Genomic DNA, 19,671 nt, shown 5'->3' on the forward strand with positions numbered 1-19,671 from the left:
GGCAGAGTGGTGTCAGATTTGTAGGTTTACCTAGGTATGCAAAGAGGTGGTTAGAGTCATGCGAGGACTTGTTGCATGCTGGACATATGTTTGTTATCCTATGGTCGATTCTGGATAAGTAGGAAACTAACCTGTTACAGTATCCAGAACAAAGCAGCGCAAGGTTCACTCTCGATTCTCGCGGCAACTTGAGCTCTTCGTCTGCAATGGGTGTTGGTTTGACTGCAAGTACAATTTCCACGACAGCCGGTTCTAGGTTACCGGAATTGACCTGGATTATAACCGACCAAGGGCTGTTTTTTCGGAGATCTAACCTCGTTTGGTTCGGAAGTTTTAGATTATACTTTTTTCGAAGTTGTTGTCGAGTGTAAGAAATAACACAAGTCTTGCAGTTTTTTATTAAAACAAAACATTTTTATTTTACCTTACATTTGAAATCATAAAACGTTCCGTTTCCTCGTCATAATAATAATATTAATGTCTGTATAATATTTTTTGATGCATATATTAATATTTATGTTGTATTTATTTTATATAACTATGTATATCTGCAAGTAACTAATTTTATATATATATATATATATATATATATATATTTATATATATATTTGCTTTAATATATATAATTATATATATTAACTATATTTCATCATTTTATACTTTTATTTATGCAATTCACTTCATACTTATTTGCATGCTCCTTACTTACAGCCCGTACACTGATCTTAAATATAAAGCAATATTATTAATATTTATAAATTTTAAGTACTTCAGCGCTTTTTAATTGTTTACGCTTATGCTAATTGAGGAAAAACATAATAAAATTAAATAAAATGAAAAATAAGCAAAAGCAAATTAGCAAAATCAAGCAATCAGTGGAAATAGTTGCTAAAATAATTTATTTAAATATATAAATTGGTTATCAATAAAGCCGCCGGTTTTCGATACATAAGATAGAATAAAAAATAAAGTAGCTCGGTTTTACGGACCTTAAATACAGTTGTTAGTAGTTTATATTCAATTATAAAACTTTCCAAGCAAAGGCTTGTTGCAAAAGGTTCAATAAAATATTAATAATAAAAACATTTCCAGTTAAAGTTCGTTTTCTTTTCGTTTTTTGCTTAAAATACCAAAGTAGCGCAAACATATCTATACAATTTAGGCGAATAACAATAAATTTTCATCAACAAAAACTTTGCGAATTCTAACAGAATAGGACGAAGCACACCGACATCAGCAATATAAGCATTATTTTCATTCTTTTTCACAATAAAACACACAGCAATGTGGTCAATTAAATTACATAACGAAAGGGAAGTTGGTAGGATGCGCTTAGCGTGCAAAATTGGACATTTTACGATTTTCTAACTAGCATCTCTTGTGTACGAGTATACATGCGTTGCGTTTTAGTTCGTCTTTCGTCTGCTATGAGCATCTCTAAATGTACATAGTTGTATGTTTACACTTAAAATAATTTATAATTTTTTGTTTCTTCTTGTTTATTTATTTTCTATTACGTTTTTTGTTATGGTGTGTGTGTGTGTTTTTATTATCAGTTTGATTCTTCATACGCTAAATACATAATACAATTATATGGTGCCATGTATATTTTACAAAATTTCACACGAGCGAATGAATGAGTAAATGGACATGGATTTGATTGCTAACTTGCATTGTATTAACGTGTGTGTGTAAGCAATCAGCACGTATTTGTGTGTGTGTGTATTTGTGGTGAGATTTAGAGCGTTCGCTAATACATATTTATATCAGTTAGACTGTGTTTGACTGATTGCTACGTTAAATGTATATTACAAAATATATGTATATATATTTATAAAGAATGTATAGTTTGTTTGTGTGGTTTTTGTAGAACACATGTATACTTGTATGAAGGGATAAGTAGGTTAAAAGGAGGGAACAGAGGGAGGGTGTTTTTTGTTTTTAATTCTCAGTTTCGATATTGTTTTTTTTTTGTTTCTTTCTTAAACGCTCTATTAACATTTGATGTGCTTATACTGCAAATTTAATTATACATATTTTGATTCCTATTCGGGTGCAGTGTCAGGAAAACCGGTAACTTCTGTTTGCTCCACAACGGGTTGTCCATCGACAACATATGATATGCGTAACCTCATGCGGAGGGTAGCCTGCAAAGTGCACAGAGAATTTAAGCAAGAATAAAAATAAAAAAATTATAAATTTCAAAAAAAAAATTAAACATTTTAAAAACAAAAAAAAAAATAAAAATTTTAGTTCTATTTTTGCTACTCACATTGGACGTACTAACAACACGCATTTCTTGCGTTATAACACCAGCCGGCGGCAGTACCGAGCCAGAGGGCGATAGCATTTGTAGTGTGAATACTCTAGGAACTGCAGCCTATAATGGTGGAAAATTAATTGAAATGGTGAAAACAAATGTTTTTAATATTTTTTTCTTATGTTTGTAAAATAAAAAATAAAATAAATTTTTGAGGTTAGTTTAAGATTATTTTTGCAATTAATGTTAAAAACATCATTAACTAAATTTTGAGTTCATGTGAACATTAATATACATACATAAGTGTTAGCACTTCGTCTGATGATTTTCACCATGAGGGGAAAAATTAAACGACAAGTTTGCTTGAATTTTGTGCTTTTTTATGTATCGAATATTTGAAAATGTTGTACTTTTGGTGATACTCGTATTACAGAGGAAGCCTGTCAATGATGGACTCGTACTAAAGACATGAATCTTTTGCAAAAACGACGTCATCCAACCGTAGGTCCAGGAAACGTGCTGTTTCGACGGGGTCGGACCAAAGGGAGAAGAGAGTCAAATGAGCAGACTTAGTAGGGTCAATGTCATGCGGGGACTCATTGCACACTGGACATATATTTGATATGTCAGGTTCTATACTGGATAAGTGTGAGTTTAACCTGCTACCGCATCCAGAACAAAGGTGCGCAATGGTCACTCTCGATTCTTGTGGCAACTCGGGTTTTTCGTCTGCAATGGGTGGTGGTTTGACTCTAAGAACGCCATTCACTGAGAGGGAGTTGGTGAAGGTGTTAATGGCTAAACTGTGAATAGCGATCAGTGCTTGTCGGAAGTTAGTTGCGTCCGAAGTCTGGTCGATGTTCCTAGAAGGCGGTTCTTGCTTAGAGACAAGTTCATTATGCTCCTTAACTGGGGGCATAGGGTCTCACTGTGCAGGTGTACGATGGGAGACATCAACAGGAATCCTGTCGTAGTCCGGAGTACAGTGTTCTGACAAGTTTGGAGTTTCCTCGTCTGCGTTTTACTGCATCCAGGCGACCATATTAGTGCGGTGTAGTTAAGGGCACTGAAGGCTATCATAGCCAATGAATGAAAAATTGGAATAAGCTTGGTTTTTTAAGTTTGTGTTGCCTCAAAATGAGCTTATTTTGAAGGCGATAATAAGGATTTGTATTGAAAACGTGAAAAAGTATTTTTTTTTCAGTCCGGGTTAAATTTGATCAGATGAATTTTTCTTCATATTGACTAACCTGAAAGACATATTGTTCCAGTGTATTAGATGAATTATTTGTTGTTGTCATAAATATTTGTAAGCAGTCGTTTCTTCTAACTGGCACCAGTTGCACCAGCAAATCGTTCTTATCCAATACAGTTAAAGTGGGTCCCTGAGGCTGAAGGAAAGAAAAACATAACAATTTAGTATTTTGAAATAAAAATATATATAAATTTTACTGTAAGTCTGTTCTGTATTCCAATTTGATTTGATAAATAGGCAAATTCGAATTTCGAAATGGGAATCTTAGTATTCTTGATTCCCATTTCGAATCAATTTTGACCCCGATAAATTGAAAAAAATTATATTTATTATATTTAAATATTATTCCGTTCTATTTTGTATTATAATTTGGTTTGATCAATATGAAAATTGTTTTTTAATTTTTTTCGAAATACTTTCGTACAATAGATTTTGACTCTAACAAATTGAAAAAAAATTGCCACAAATTAGAATTCAGAACATGTTTGCTTATATTATTTGTGTTTAATCAATATTTCAGATCTGTTCTATAATCCAATTTGTTTTGATAAATATGAAATTTCAGTTTTTTTTCAAAAAAAGTACTTTCGAAATAACAAAAAAAAAAAAAATGGATTGAATCGAAATACATAACATTTCTGCTTCTATTATATATATTTACCACAGCAATATTGTTTGGTGGCGCTGCATTCACAACTGGCGACGCTAAGTCCGAAAGCAATGCATTGCCGGGCACTGTGTTAGGTTGCGATAAAATACTGTTGGAACCTAAAAGGCCGCCGGCACCCATACCCACGCCGACGCCGCTAATGGCGCCACCGCCAATGCCATTGCCGCTCAGCGACATTATACTCGACAAGTCATTGCCATTTGTCGCCGCTGTTGCTGGTATTGTTGCCGCCAAACCGCCACCCAAATCCAGACCAAGTACATTATTCATATTTGTCGGTTGATTGCTGGTCGTACTAGCTGAAATGTCCAAGTCGAGCAAATCGAGTATGGCTTGATTATTCGACGTTTCATTAGCATTCTTTGAATTCTTCTTTTGCACGGCAACTGAGTTGGATAAATCTGTGGCGGTGGGTGTGCTCAAATCGGTGCCACCAAGTAAGTCCAGCAATATGTTCTAAGGTAGTTGAGATGAAGCAAAAAATTAAAACAATTTTTTGAGTAATTTTAAGCAGCTGAAGTTGACTCACCGTATTATCACCCAGTGTATTCATATTGCTCTCCTTCGCTAACTGTTCATCGCCTATGCCTATGCCATTCTCAATCAAGTCCGGGCTGTTGTCGTCATACGAGCCACTGCTCTCGCCATTTTGCGACGAAATGCGACTGATCTGCATCGGCGGCATTTTCTCCAGCAGTGGTGGACGCAAATTTTTATATGTGCCAAATAGTTGTGTGAATTCGACGCCACGCTGTTGCAAATCCACATTCAGATGACTGCCGAATGAAGTAATCAATGCCTGAATTTCTCTAAAGGGGCGAAATTAACGCATTAATTGCTAATGACTGCAACGCATAGGAGGAAAAACATAAAAGAAAAATATGCTAACGGTACTTACTCTACGCAGTTCTGTAGACGCGTGCTTAGTTTAGCGAGTGAGACTAAGGCGTATTGCTTGCTGGTTATTGATACTTGAGCAGAGGTTAAGAACTTGTGGAACATGGCGATCAAATCGCTCTCCGATGGACGTTCGAATTCTATGGAATGAGAATGGAAGAATTACATATACTTATATACATATGTATATACGCAAATGTCTATTACTACACACCATCTTCGTTGGGGCCATACATAAAGAGGTCGCCATACTCGCCAATAGCCCAGACGGCGACTTGCAGCAGCGGCTGTTTATCCTCGCAGTGATTAGCGACTTGCAGTGATTCCCAGAAACGATTCGTTATGTAGGTCTGCTCAGCCACAGGGCTGCTAGAGACCAGCTGAATTGTGGATGAGACCACATCGTCACGCACATAGTTGCCAGCCTAAAGTTATACGTATGAATATATTATTATAAGAGAAAACGTCGGAAATTGAAAATGTATAAAAGTGTATATAATCAACGTGGTGAACTGAGCCTATTTAACCATGGCCATTATCACTCAGTTTTTGAGATATCGAATTGAAATTTTGCACACGTGCTTTTCTCTCTAAAAACCTGCTCATTTGCCGAAGCTGCCGATATCGGATCACTATAACATATAGCTGTCATACAAAATGAACAATCAAAATCTAGTTCTTGTATGAAAAACTTTTTTAATTGACAAGATATGTTCACGAAATTTGGTATAGAATATTACCTAAAGCAACAATGTAATCTCCGAATAAATTGTTTAGATCGGTTAACTATACCATATAGCTGCCATACAAACTGAACGATGAAAATTAAATTCTTGTATGAGAAAAATTTTTTTTTTGATATTTTCTCGAAATCAGACATGGATTACAGATCACGGCATTCCGAACAAATATTTCAGATCGGACCACTATAAAATATAGCTATCATACAAACAGAACGATCGTAATTATTTGTGACGGGTATTATAGCTTCGATGCAACCGAAGTTAATGTTTTTTCTTGCTTTCAGTTTTTTCTGCCACCACTTACCGCAATTAACACGCTCAATTGCGTGTCCAGGTGCCATCTCGCATTGGGCGAATAACGTTCGGCGGCCAAAATCATGCCCGAACTGCATTGCGCTTTGAATTCCGGATCAGCCTTCTCTAGGAACAGCAACAACTCCTTGGTCATTGTACGTATATTTTGTGCATTGATTAACGCAAACGAGAGTTCCATGGCGCGACGCCTAATCGAGACGTCCGGATCTTTGAGGCACTCCAAAATAGTGGTGCGATGACGTTGCACCGCCGACGTGTCGGCATGCACGGTACGCAACAATGTATTCAACGCTACATAACGGATATTCTTGTCGGAGTTAAGTAGAAAACGACCCAATATATTAACAGCTAACACGCGCAGGCCACCTTCCGAACTGTGTAAAGTGATTTAAGAAGCGGCATTTGTGTATTTGTACAAAGTCTAAAAAGTAACTTATACGCACCGTATGTCCATGATGGAGAGCACTGTCTCGTAGAGTATAGTGTTGCCGACATTTTTACTGGTCTCCGTGTTGGTGGCCACCTGTGCCAATATATCGTTCATTGCCTCCGATGCGTCCACATCATTGTGGCCCAGTATGCGCAGCAAACGTAGAATTTTCACTTGCAAAAATGGATCGCTCACGCCGCTGACATCGTGCTCCGGCGAATAGCCGCCCAAAATCAAATTCTTCAGTATGCGCACCAAATTCGGCACAATCTAAGTGAAAAATTGAAATTGCATTAGTAACTCTAAAAGAACAGTTATTTTACAACTATTTGTACGGTAAAACAGCGAAGAGTTAGAAAAGAGTGAGTGAGGAGAGTAGTTGAGCAGCGATTAACAAGAAAGAGTTGCTTTTAGGGTGGGAAACGTTAGAAGAAAGCTCGTTATAGCGTTAAAGTTTGTGAGGTGAATAGTGATAAATGTATGGGTGGGTATGTTTTTATGGTGAAAAAATGAGGTAATTACTTTTGTGTTAGAAACAAAAGTTAAAAAATATAAAATTTTATAATATTATAAAAAAAGTAGAGAACTTTTGTTTAAGCTGTGATATAGAAAAAAGCATACAAACAAACACAACTCTCGACTAGTTCAACGAAGTGTGAAGGTGATGTCAGTAAAATTGTTAACACGCTCAAAATTGTATCAAAAAGTACGAAAATTGAACCGGTGCAAATCGTAACAGAACTTTTAGTAAAAATATGAGCCTAAAATGATATATTACTGAGCGATTAAAATGCGCTTAAGCTAAATTGAGCTAGCGTATCTAAACAAAAAAAAATTGGATTCAACTCTTATAACTTTAATATGATATTGTGATAAAAAATTCTATTTTTTATTTTTTTTTAAGTTTTCAGTATTATTATACACTGAGCAGAGTAGTTTGCCACGAAGTTTGTAACACCCAGCAGTAAACGTCGGAGACCCAGACTTATAACCCTATTTCTGCCGTTCCCAAGACAGTCGGGTCTACGTAACCGGAACGGATCCGTACTTTTTATCCGATCAAGGACTGTCAATTCGGCAGAATTCTGCCGCTACAAGAACAACAACAACACCCTATCACACATTGTATATACTTAAATGATCAACACAACGAGTTAAGTCGATTTAGCCATGTCCGTCCGTCTGTTCTTATTGTATATACGTAAATTAGATCCTCAGTTTTTGAGATATCGATCTGATATTTTGCACACGTGCTTTTCTCCTTAAAAAACTGCTCATTTGCCGAAACCGCCCATATCGGACCACTATAGCATATAGCTGCCATACATATTCAATTATGAAAATCAAGTTCTTGTATGAAAAACTTTTATATTTACAAAGATATCTTTACGAAATTTGCATGGATTATTGACCAAGGCAATCCGGTATAATCTCCAAACAAATATTTTTGATTGGATCACTATAGCATGTAGCTGCCATACAAACTGAACGATCAAAATCAAGTGCGGAAGCTGTGGTTCGACCAACATTAAACTTTTTTCTTATTTTTCACAATTTTCTATGTTTGTCCAATTTTACTGTACAATTATAAACATAACCTCAAATATACTAGGCGCTTTTATGAAACTAATCGGGTTTTTAGTTCCATTTTTATATATAGTATAATGCTTTTTATTGAGTCTAAAATAGCTGTTCTAGGCAATAATAAGTAATTTCAACTTAACTTTACAGCTTGATTCAAAAATTTAATCAATACAAATGCCAACGGGTGCGAAATATATGAAAAATATTGAATCTACACAACTAAATATATAATTTTATTAAAAACCATTAGTTTTTAACGACACCAAAGTAAATATTAGTTAATTACTTGAAACCAACTGTATTAAAAATGTATCAAAAAAGTTCTACCTAAATGTAATTGATTTATAAATTCAAGCTCTGTTACAAAACATATACATTGTAGTGTTTTGTTTACGTGTTTGGGTGTAGTATGTGCGATTAACTGTATTGTTTGTATGTATGCATGTGTGTATATTTGTGTGTTAACTCTTGTCAAAGTCATACCTCTCGATTTCCGCTATCCTGGCAAGCAAATTACAAAAATTTCGGGTTTGGTTTTGTATTGTATGCGGGTTTTCACAAAAAGTTAGCAATAAAATATTACAAAAAACGTTAAATGTTGAAGTTATGTTTTAATGTTTTTATTTTTCGTTCTATTCTTTTTTAAATGAGGTAAATAAAACTTGTTCAAATGATACAATTAGCAAAAATATGTATGTATGTATGCATGTCAATGATTTTAATCAAGATAAAAAGTATTTTTATACACATAGATATGTATGTATGTAACTTAAATGAATTTTGAAGCTTTTGAAAAGCATAAGCATATACCAATTATAGACATAAATAAATGTTAATATTACTTAAAAGCACAGTTTGAATGTTTAAAGTGTTGAAAGCCGCTTTGTATATAGCAAATATTTACAGTTTTCGCAAATAATTTAGCGCAGCACTTGGACTGTTTGTATATACATATGCGCATGTGGGTAATCAAATACATTTTTCGTAATGAACGCGATTTCAAAGCAAATGGATGTGAGAAAATTTTTAATATTTTTTTGTAAATTCTTTTTTCATTTAAAAAAATATAATGGAAAGCCAATTTATTTTAAGTTGTTGCAGCTATTTTTGAATTAATCTTTTCAGTTTAAGTTGGAGCACTGTGCTTAATTTAAGATTCGTAGTACTTAAATAATTTGTTTATGGCTTTTTTAAGCTTAGAAAATTGTTGGGTATTTTTTTCAGCATATGTGTACATATTGAGCTATCACACACTATACATTTTTGATAATCTTTGTATAAAATATTTGCGATTTGACTCATGAGTGAATTTCGTTTTTTTCGATATTGACTGACAGTTTAATAGTTGTATACTTATTCGGGTTGCTATAATGCATTGAAAATATTTTATTAATTTATTTTGCACTCCGGAAAATCTTAATTAAATAAAATAATAAAAAAAAAACTTTAATTAAAATAAAAAAAAATTTTGTTTAAATAAATAGAATTAAAAATTGTTTATATGAAACATCGGATTGGAAAAAATGTAATTCCAAATACCGAAATAAAAAATAAAACATTTTTAACACAAATACCAGATTCGAAAAAATATTTTTTTTTCATCCCAAGCTTATAATTAAAAATTAAAAAAAAAAGATTTTTTTAAATTTCAATTTGTAAATTAAAATATTTTCAATTGTTAGTCCAAGATGTTAGGGATTAAAAAAAGTTCAGTTTTTTCCAGTTATTTTTTTTTTATTAAAATTTTAATTATACCAGAAGAGTATTCAATTAAAAAAATCTTGAATTAAAAATTAAAATTTTGCATTTTTCATAATGATTTAGTATTTAATCCCACATATTTTGTTAAAAAAAGTTAAATATTTTTATTAAATTCGAATTTTAATTATACCAGATAAATTTTCAATTACAAAAAAACTCTAATTTAAAATTCAAATTTTTACTCCAAAATCTTTTAATAAAAAAATACTTGCTCATTTTTTAAGCCAAGCTGTTTGGAATGTGAAAATTTTAATTTTTTTTATTTAATAATAAAAATTGAATATTTAATTTTTAATTCTAAACATTTGGAAAAATTTAATTTTTTCTTAATAATAAAAATTTTAAATTTAATTCATTATTTAATAATAATGACCGGATTAAAAAATTTAAAAATTAATTTTTCATCAAACATTTTTCAATTATAAAATTTGCAACCCTGATATGTATCGTTAAGCATATACAACTACATATGTATGGCTCATTATTACTATTTTTATTATTAATTACTTTTCATTTGACCTTCATTAAGATTTTACTGCAATAATTATTTATGCATTTGACTATTATTATTAAATTGATTCGCTATTCTGAAAATAAATACGATTTCATTGACTTTAATAAGAAATTCATTCATGAGTCAACTTTTAAAGAGTCAGTTAAGCACTACAGCCGGTTGTATAGCTAGCGACTTACTCACCTTTTTGAAATGCAATAAAGTATCGGCACTGTTTTCGCACATTTCGGTGATCAGCGTGACGCCAGTAATTAGTATGCCTATAAATTTAACACAGTTATTAAATTTGAAGAGATTTTATATGCACAAAACACAAAAATATTGCGCATTTTAAGTTGGCTTAAAAGGAAGTCGCGTGCTGGCAAGGTTCAAGGTGTAACTAAGCAACAGCCGATTCCCACAAATTAAAATGCACAATATATTATTTTCAGACGTTTACAACTGCTTGTTGCATGCGTGGTTTAAACCGCTTTATAGCCTACCGTGATTTTTCTCGCTTAGCAGCGAACGTGTGGCCGGTAAAAAGATTTCCATCAGTTCTGGTACCCGTCGTATAACACGAAAGGCGCATAAAGTGGCCTTTTTGCGTATGTAGGTGTTGGGCGACTTCATTAGACGTTCAACCTCGCTAGCTAAATCACGCGCCATTTCGGGTGATGCTATAGCGCCCAGCGTGCACAACGCCAAACCCACCACAAATTGTGTGGAACTATTTAAGTCACTGCAAATAGCCAATGAAAAAATATAAATACATTAAATTCAAATGGAAAGATAATGACTGGCGGCAAGGCCGACAAACGTTGTGGTGTTAAAACCAAATCAAACAAATGAAAAGTATATATGTATGTACTATACATACATATATACACATAGTATAAATAAATAGAAACAAGCCGAAAGCTCAACAAATATACAAGTAGTTAAGCGACTGCTGCCAACAAGTCAAACTGTTTCTTTTTTGGTTTTTGTTTTTGTTGACGGCAATTACTTCGTTCAACTATTTGGATATTCGCGTGCTTGCAAAAGTTCATTTCCGCCACTTTAAATGGCTTAACGACCTCGAGCGCAGTGCTTACTTTTTGAGGCAATTCGTTATCAGTAAGTGCACATCCTGACGTTCGTCCAGCAAGAGCATGGCACCCAAATAACCGATGCGTTTGTCAGTGAAACGTGTGCTGGCGGTGAGTTTTAGGCATTCCAACTGTCCAAAGTGCGCTGGATAACCCAGCATATGAATGTAGAGCAGCTTAGCAATGTTGCGGCATCTACAAACGAAAAGCCATATAAGTAAATGCAGACAATTCAAAGAAAGAATAAGAAAATTTAATTTCGCACATGTACACATACATACAAATACATATGTATACGTATTATTGGTTGTCTTACCGCCACACCGAATCCTCCTCCCGGAAAGTGCTGCGGATGTAGGCACATTCTTTGTTAACGACAGCGCGCTCTTCTGCGGCTGTCCTGGCGGCGCGTATTTGCCGTATGAGATCTCGCAGACGTGTGGGTGTTGGCATTCTTACTGCATTCGCCGCAACAGCAAATAAAAGGAAGAAAAAGATAACATGAATGATATGTTTGAGAAGTAGAGAAAAATTTACAAATCTCTTAGTTCTTTTACTGTGTCCCACACACTGTCTAGCATTTTTTTGTTGCTACAACTTGCAATAACCTCTGCGTTTCTGTGTGTGCGCCTTAGTACTTTGGTCTTTTTGGTGTTGATGCCTGTGTGGGTATGTATGTAGGTTGGCATGGATGCGCTTAAGTACATTTTAGTGGGTGGTAATGATTTATGAAATACGCTTAACGTTCGGCGGCAAGTGTTAATTGAAAACATCGTTGAATTTTCTAAGCTATTCAAGTTGTCATTCAATTAGACTTTAACAATATATACAAAATGCTTATGCCTTTGAACAGTGATGACGGCAGAAATATAACTATTTTGTACGTAAGTCAATGTGGACATGGGTCAAACGAGCCAACAACCTTCTATTATCTGGTACTACATGGATGCACATATTACACACAGCGTTGCTTTGCATTTGTGTTAGATTTAGCACTATTATTATTTTTTTATTGATGTACTTACCTCGTTCGACGGCCTCCGTGAATGCTTGGCGTATGGTCGCCATATTAAAGGCTGGATTAAATCTGTAAAAACATGGAGACAAGCGCCACAGAGTGGAAAAAGTGATTAGTCTTACATGCAATGAATATTATTTTTATAACGAAAAATAGTGCATGATTTCCTACTAAATACGTACATTCATAAAATTGAGAAATAATATAAAAAATAATAATAAAGTAACAATTATAATAATAAACTTTTGTGTACATATATTTGAAAATATTAGTTCTATAAATACAGTGTACGCGACATAAATATTTCATTAGTATAGTGTGAGTATAATTTTAGATCACTTTAAATAATAGCAAACTTCTTTTTAGAAATCAATTGACGTCAGTAAGAGATATGAACATTATTTTGTTGTTAACGAGATAAAAGTTGCTATAGATACTCTATTATGCGAAAAATCTGAAGACGTTTAGTCAAAAGTTTATTTTTTAACAAAAAAAAAATCAGAAGGCGTTTAGGCAAAAATTTATTTCTCTTAATAAATATAAAATTTTATTAACACATGTCAGTTAGGTAGAAGCTATTTCGAAATAAACTGCATTTTTCGAATAAAACCGCAATGCAAACTGGTAAGTTTTACGTTTAAAATATTAATAACCGTAATTAAAATCAGTATTTTTAGCGAAAATAAATAATTTATATTTATTATGAATAATTTATACTTATTATGAATAATTTTTTAAAGTACATTTAAATATAAGCACGAACGTCAAAACTGTGATTGGCAATGTCATTAAAATAACGTAAACATTGCACTTAGATTCGTTAACGGCAAATGCATTTTCTAAACAACACAAAATAACATTTTTTTTATCAATTTCAAACGCAAAATTTAACGCAGTTGAAAAATAATCAAAACCATAAATCTAGTATTAGTAGTTAAAAAAGCGGTTTACAAGATTTACATAGTAATGTAATACAAAAGAAAAATTACCCGTGCTCGGAATTCATTTTGAGCTGTGATTCACTGTTTCTGTTGACTTAATTGTTGTTGTTGGTTTTGTTTTCAACCTTTTATTTTTATTTTTGTTTTTGTTAATACTGCTCTAGCTGTTGCTATTGCTGCCGTGTTAATTTCTACTTTGATATAGGCACAGACACGCGCTAAAATCTGTCACGGCTCCACCTTCACTTTTGCACTCAGTCCTATGCTCCACTACTCACCTCTTCTATACTCTGCCGCTACACAGAGAACGTTGATAGTTGAACACAGCAAAACTTTTTATGGCTTTTGTATTACTATTATATGATTATCACTGTTTTTCTTTTTCTTACTGTTGAATAGATTAATGCATGTGTGTTGTTGTTATATTGGGTTGAAAACTGAATATCAGTGACAATAACGAGCAAAACATACTATGGATTGAGTGTCGCAAGATAAATAACATTTCATTTTATCCGCAGAAAAGTAACTGAAGGCTTGTTTGACTGAAAGTTTGAATGACTCAATAAACTAAACTCCGCGAATCAGCTGCAATCGATTTAAACATATATATATCAATATGTACAGAGAAAATACAAAGCAAGGTTTAAGTTATCACGCAAATTAATCCGGGCTTAAATGCTGAGATGTAAATGCCACACAGGTATCGATATGATAATTGAATTTTGCGGTTAACAAATGTGTTGGCGATAGTTTTTGAACAGGATAATTATGTTGAGAAGCAGTTATGACATTATTTATTCTTAGATTGAAATTCTTTGGGGAAAATGCAATGCAAAGCAAGAGTTATTTTCGTAACAGGTAGTCAAACATATGTTTTATGCATATTGGTAATGTAACTTGTATAGGTAATGTTATTCTTGCTTTTATTGGTATAAACCTTCTGTATCGTTAACAATTGGTCGTTAATTACAAATGTAGACCTTTGTGCGACACGTATTTGTTCACCTAAACGTGCATACTGCAACGAGTATCCATTCAGAGAATATCGTAGTAAACCCTACAGACTAGTAATATTAATTAATAATGGTAATTTATAGTGTTTCACCGATTCACAACCAGATGGTACGAATAATGCACGCACTTAAGCCAAAAGCTAATGAAATATCAAATCCAATTCAATGAATTTCAGTTATCTGTTATAACATTTGGACTTTCTTACTTAACAATTTTATTTACAATGCGATTGATCTACATTTTTAACACTTTATCTACATTATAAGCAGGAACGAAGCGGCTAATGCAAATGTCAGATAACTACTGACAATGGCAAATTGCAACACATAATTGCACAGAAACTCGATGCACTCTTTGACAATGTGTGGGGTTGCTGTGTTTGGCCACACAACAAAATAGCGGAAACAGGATTGGTAGCACACATATGCACACAACAAAAAAATTAGTAAAGCAGCTGAACTAAGTTGCGTTTTGTTTGGGGGTTTTTATTTATTTTTTGCTTTGTTTGACCTACACAAATTACAACAGACTTGGCCAAAACTGAGCGGAAACGCAACTGCAGCAGGCAAATGACAGTTAATTGCGCTATGGTGAATTGACGTTTAGGGTGTGGTGAATACCAAATTTGGTTAATATTTAATACTTTTTTTAAAGGTTGATGAAAGCATATCAAATGTTTTTAGTATTGATATCAATTTCATTGAACATTAGAGTATATTTTATCTAATTCCACTGTTCTTTTCATGTACTATATGCGCACACATTTAAAGCACAACTGTCCACCTTATCAGCTGATTATATGAAGATCTAGTTTGATTTATAAAATAATTTCATTAAATTTTTGTTTCCTTTGAAGCTGATAAGGAAAAGGTAGCAAAATTATAACGTAAACTTAGTTCAGCGAAATTTCATACACGTCTATTTCTTACAGTAAGTCTTTTATGGCCAAGGTATGTGTACACTGGCTTACATTGTCATGTGAGTTAACAAGAATATAATTGTTAGCAAATAATTCAGAAGAATATTTGTCCACCGCAGGTGAAGTTATGAATGTAATTATTGCTGCATAACAGCCTAGCAGGTGGCGGCAAAAAATATTGCAATCGTTAAAGAGCAACTACATACATAGAACACCTTTTGTTTATCTGGTTATTGCATTGTTTTGCACTTTTCTATTATTATTTCTTTTGCAATATGCTTACAAGATATTTCAATTATATGCACTTCTCACTAAATACTCGTATTTAACCTTTTTGGTTGTGTTTCTTTTGACGTTTACTTTTCCTCTGATTGCACACGCAATTCACGTTCACTACTCCGTTACCTACTCTTTTAACTTGTTTCGCCTTTTCTACGCTTTTTTTCACAACGCATCAATTTACATTTTCTTCCTTGTGTAGTGTGTTCGCCCAATATTTTTTCACTTATTTTCTACTGGAATGTAGCGTTTTTCTTGCACTGCGATGTTCACTTTTCAACTTTTTACGGGTTCTTTAGCAATTTACACACAAACAGGTGTGGGGAAAACTAAAAATTAAACAAATAAATTGGATTTTCACAAAACAAAAGCAATTTTTCGCTAACCGATGACAAACGACCAACACGACTGACAGAACATGTCAAGTGGCAACGAATTGGTCCAAAAAGAGGAGAAACAACGTTGACACTTGCTAGTGAAATCGATAAAAATGGGGTATTTCGGAATGGAATTTAGGCGTTAGAGTTGCTACATTTATAAAATTTGCGCACAGTGGTATTATGTTTTAAATAATAAATTCATAAATTAAAATAAATATACATAGATAGGTGGGCTATTTCACATTTGATTAAAGTTTGTTTGGAGCCATTTCCTCTAGCTTTTTCCCAAAGAGTTTGATTTAAACAACCAATGCATTTACATATATGTATATAACCATGCTATATATGAAATAAGCTTACTTATTTTAACCTGAGTTTTTGAGATATCGAACTGATTTTTCACAAACGTTATAACATAAAAACTGAACGATCAAAGTTAATACATTGTATGGAAAAGTATTTTATATCACAAGATATTTTCACGAAATTTAGCATAGATTATTATATTAAGCAGAAGCAGATCAAAATGAAGTTTTTGTAAGAAAACTGAAGCTGTGAAGGGTATTATAGCTTCCATGCAGCGGAAGTTTTTTGTGTGTTTTTTTTTAATTGTTTTCTTAACTACAGAAAATTATGTAGCTTGAATATAATATAATATTTACCCAGGCTGCATGTTATTTTAAATAAGAAATTGATCGTATCTCCAAAAATATTATTTTGATAACATATACATACATACACTCTTCCATTTACTCAATGTGTCATACACTATATTATTAATAAGGCCATATATGCACTAATATAATATACATACATGTATGTATGTATGTATAAATGCACATATCGAAAAAAAATTATTACTAAATTTATTTCGTATATACTTCTGTACAGTGACTAGTTGAATCACAAGCTTGCGGTGGGCGTTGCGTATAAATATACTGTAAGTAGTGTAACACGTATGTACATATGTATGTATAAATGTATACTCTTACTAATTTGTTGTTGCAATAAGTATATACGACTTATTCAATACTTAAGCTATTTTTATAAAAAAAAAATTATAGGCTGATAACTAATAAGTACCTGCGATTGTTTTCTGGCGGCAAAACACTCCAATCCGGTTCGTAATATGGATACATCGTTGCACAACTGCAGTGAAATATGCAACTTCTTTCATTCACAAAAGCTCTTACGTTATATTCGAGTTGTTTTTAGTATTTTTTTTATAATTTTCTTATATTTTTTTTTTATAATTATTTTATTTTATATTTATTTTTTACTTAACACAAACATTTTTTACTTTGTCATTCAACACCATTCACCGAAAAATACAAGAAACCAAGAGTAATTCGATAACACAGAAACCGTTACTGATAAGCAGTTGAAACGATGTCGCGATACGTCTAGTTGTTATCTTAATGTATGGGAGTTTTAATAAATGTATTATATGTATCTGTGTAGTTGCTACCGTCTGTCTTTACCCCTTTAATAACCACGAACAAGAATTTCTGTAAACCGTCTAAATACTAAGATCTTAATTTTCATATATTTTACTTTCATATCAACATTTGCACAGTAGTTTTTACACGCGACCGACAGAATATGGGTAATTTATTAATATATTCAATATAGAGCAATTTGTCAGCAAGTTATACATATGTATAAGAAGATTTCCAAGTACTCTTTGAGTAATACAGCTGTCAATTCCTACCGAAGGCGATAGCGTCTAATTTATACTGAACAACGACATGTATAGCTTTATTCAAATTTAGCTCAGTACACACGAAAAAGTCTATTGAAAAGAATGCTCACTCAACTTCATTGGAAGTTCTATACCCGCTGAGTTAATTCATAGCAAGCACCAAAAGTGCCAACAAATCGCCCACTTTAGTTACCTGGCGCTCTGCATTTATATCAAAAACTTGTGTTTGTTATCTAAAAAACATATACATACATATACACATGTCCAAACTTATGTATTATATATGAAGCTAAATAATGTTGAAATGTATGGAGAGCACAATCAAAAACACTGAAATGAACTCATACAATACAAGTTACAACAACATTTTATCAACTAGGCACTCGGTAAAGTGTTATTTGGAGTATCAACTGATAAGCGGCAAAGGTAATGCGGTTTAAATATGTTTCGCTTAAAAGAGGCAACAGTCGACACTTTTATACGGTAAAAACATTCTCTTAAACAAGATAGAGGCGCTAATAAATATATCAAGTTTATATTTTACATGAAATTGATATCAATTATCGAAATTCGATTAATGTCCATTCTATAAAATATTATTATTTTATTAAATTAAACTTTCATTTGTCAGTACCTTATCTTTAAGTTTAAAAAGTTAGTTAAGAGGAAACTGAAAGTAATTATAATTATATATATACTAAAAAATATTAAATTTGTTTACATACAAAATTTTGCTCCAGTCTCCCATTGTGTTGCTTGAGAGGATATAAATAAAAAGTGATTCATTGTACATTATAAAATATTTCCGTTAACTGCAACATGCACAATCATGATCAATCGTTCTCTCGCGGCGGACGCACTATGGAATGTCGTTTAATGGCTTCAACTAACCATTTAATACCCTCATTTACACCTTCACTGTTAAAAAATATACAAATAAAATAAAGAGCACTGCGAAATTGCATATGTAATATTATTTTCATACCCCGTAAGCGCTGACACTGGCATTGTCAGACAGTCACGACGGCCTATAAGCGCGCCAGATTGTTGAAATACTGGTTTTATGTCACGTACACCCATAACATCGGGCAGATCCTGCTTATTAGCAAGAATTAGTAGTGGAACTCCTGAGAGCAATTCGTTTTTAATCATTTTATCTGTAAAGAAAAGTAAAAATATATTAAAATCACCCAGACAAATATTTAAATTTAAGTATGAACTGACCAAAAATTTCCTTTGACTCGTCCATACGCTCACGATCATTTGAGTCTATCACATAAATCACACCGTGTGACTCCTGGTAGTATTTATCCCATAGAGATTGTAATTCTTGCTGTCCTCCTAAATCCCAGAAATTCAGCCGTACTCCCGACACATCTATTGTGCCAATATTCAAGCCTACCGTTGTGGTGATTTTAGCTGGATTCATACCTTTGTAGTTTTTGGTGAATTTTGTTTTAGCTGCTTCTAAATATGTCTAAAATAAAGTAATTAAAATGTGTAATTAAGTTAAATATCATAAATAAGTAAAACTTACCGTTTTTCCAGCGTTGTCAAGACCTAATATAACTACACAGTATTCTTCCTTTTGTGTGAGGTATTTATAGAAGCCATGTAATAATGTGTACATTATCTTACTTAATTTTAATGAAATGCTCTTTTGAAAACAAAATAATTCCAATAATGTTTAAAGTTCTGCAATTTGTAATTGTGAAAAAAAATAAATTAAAATCTGCCAACCAATAGCAAACACAGCTGATGTTTGGGTATGTTCAGCACACTTTGTTAACTAGCTACAGGCTACGGACCATAAAATAAGATTTGACGTTTTTGCCGCGAAGTGCGTTGAAATATTTATACCCTGCACAGGGTATATGAAGTTAGCCACGTAATTTGTACCAGCCAGAAGGAACTGTCGG

At 32.9% G+C, this 19,671-nt stretch overlaps 2 protein-coding genes across 13 annotated transcripts; both read right to left on the reverse strand.

Annotated features, from left to right (window-relative positions):
- Nucleotides 1-640: 640 nt before the first annotated feature.
- Nucleotides 641-17,263, reverse strand: LOC126760596 (AP-1 complex subunit gamma-1). Of its 12 annotated transcripts, none has more exons than XM_050476346.1 (17): nt 15,855-16,095; nt 13,507-13,846; nt 12,525-12,586; nt 11,816-11,957; nt 11,506-11,694; nt 10,912-11,150; nt 10,613-10,689; nt 8,638-8,655; nt 6,584-6,840; nt 6,130-6,514; nt 5,297-5,507; nt 5,084-5,222; nt 4,715-4,994; nt 4,177-4,641; nt 3,511-3,651; nt 2,273-2,380; nt 641-2,147 (listed from the first exon to the last, which is right to left on the reverse strand). In XM_050476346.1, the coding sequence occupies exons 2-17, from the start codon at nt 13,521-13,523 to the stop codon at nt 2,046-2,048; spliced, it is 2,832 nt and encodes a 943-aa protein (XP_050332303.1). In that variant the 5' UTR covers nt 13,524-13,846; nt 15,855-16,095; the 3' UTR covers nt 641-2,045. The 12 variants fall into 12 exon arrangements, with proteins under 12 accessions (XP_050332303.1, XP_050332305.1, XP_050332298.1 ...); XM_050476348.1 differs by having other exon boundaries at nt 13,507-13,754; nt 15,801-16,095; XM_050476341.1 differs by having other exon boundaries at nt 15,801-16,095.
- A 1,069-nt stretch (nt 17,264-18,332) lies between these two features.
- Nucleotides 18,333-19,502, reverse strand: LOC126760598 (ADP-ribosylation factor-related protein 1). Its single transcript, XM_050476352.1, has 4 exons — nt 19,290-19,502; nt 18,977-19,229; nt 18,738-18,909; nt 18,333-18,670 (listed from the first exon to the last, which is right to left on the reverse strand). The coding sequence occupies exons 1-4, from the start codon at nt 19,380-19,382 to the stop codon at nt 18,586-18,588; spliced, it is 603 nt and encodes a 200-aa protein (XP_050332309.1). The 5' UTR covers nt 19,383-19,502; the 3' UTR covers nt 18,333-18,585.
- Nucleotides 19,503-19,671: the final 169 nt, after the last annotated feature.

The sequence above is a fragment of the Bactrocera neohumeralis genome, chromosome 5, assembly GCF_024586455.1.
Source record: "Bactrocera neohumeralis isolate Rockhampton chromosome 5, APGP_CSIRO_Bneo_wtdbg2-racon-allhic-juicebox.fasta_v2, whole genome shotgun sequence".
In the NCBI taxonomy this organism is placed as follows: Eukaryota; Metazoa; Arthropoda; class Insecta; order Diptera; family Tephritidae; genus Bactrocera; species Bactrocera neohumeralis.

What these genes read in the sequence shown, in the direction of transcription:
- LOC126760596 (XM_050476339.1), bottom strand. Translation starts at nt 17,189, where the DNA reads ATGTATCCATATTACGAACCGGATTGGAGTGTTTTGCCGCCAGAAAAC. An exon ending in CACGGAGGCCGTCGAACGAG is followed by an intron (nt 11,958 to 12,524) that starts GTAAGTACATCA and finishes CGGCGAATGCAG; the next exon opens with TAAGAATGCCAACACCCACA. An exon ending in GTATGGCCCCAACGAAGATG is followed by an intron (nt 5,223 to 5,296) that starts GTGTGTAGTAAT and finishes CTCATTCCATAG; the next exon opens with AATTCGAACGTCCATCGGAG.
- LOC126760598 (XM_050476352.1), bottom strand. Translation starts at nt 19,382, where the DNA reads ATGTACACATTATTACATGGCTTCTATAAATACCTCACACAAAAGGAA. An exon ending in TTGACAACGCTGGAAAAACG is followed by an intron (nt 19,230 to 19,289) that starts GTAAGTTTTACT and finishes ACTTTATTTTAG; the next exon opens with ACATATTTAGAAGCAGCTAA. An exon ending in CCAGTGTCAGCGCTTACGGG is followed by an intron (nt 18,671 to 18,737) that starts GTATGAAAATAA and finishes ATTTTTTAACAG; the next exon opens with TGAAGGTGTAAATGAGGGTA.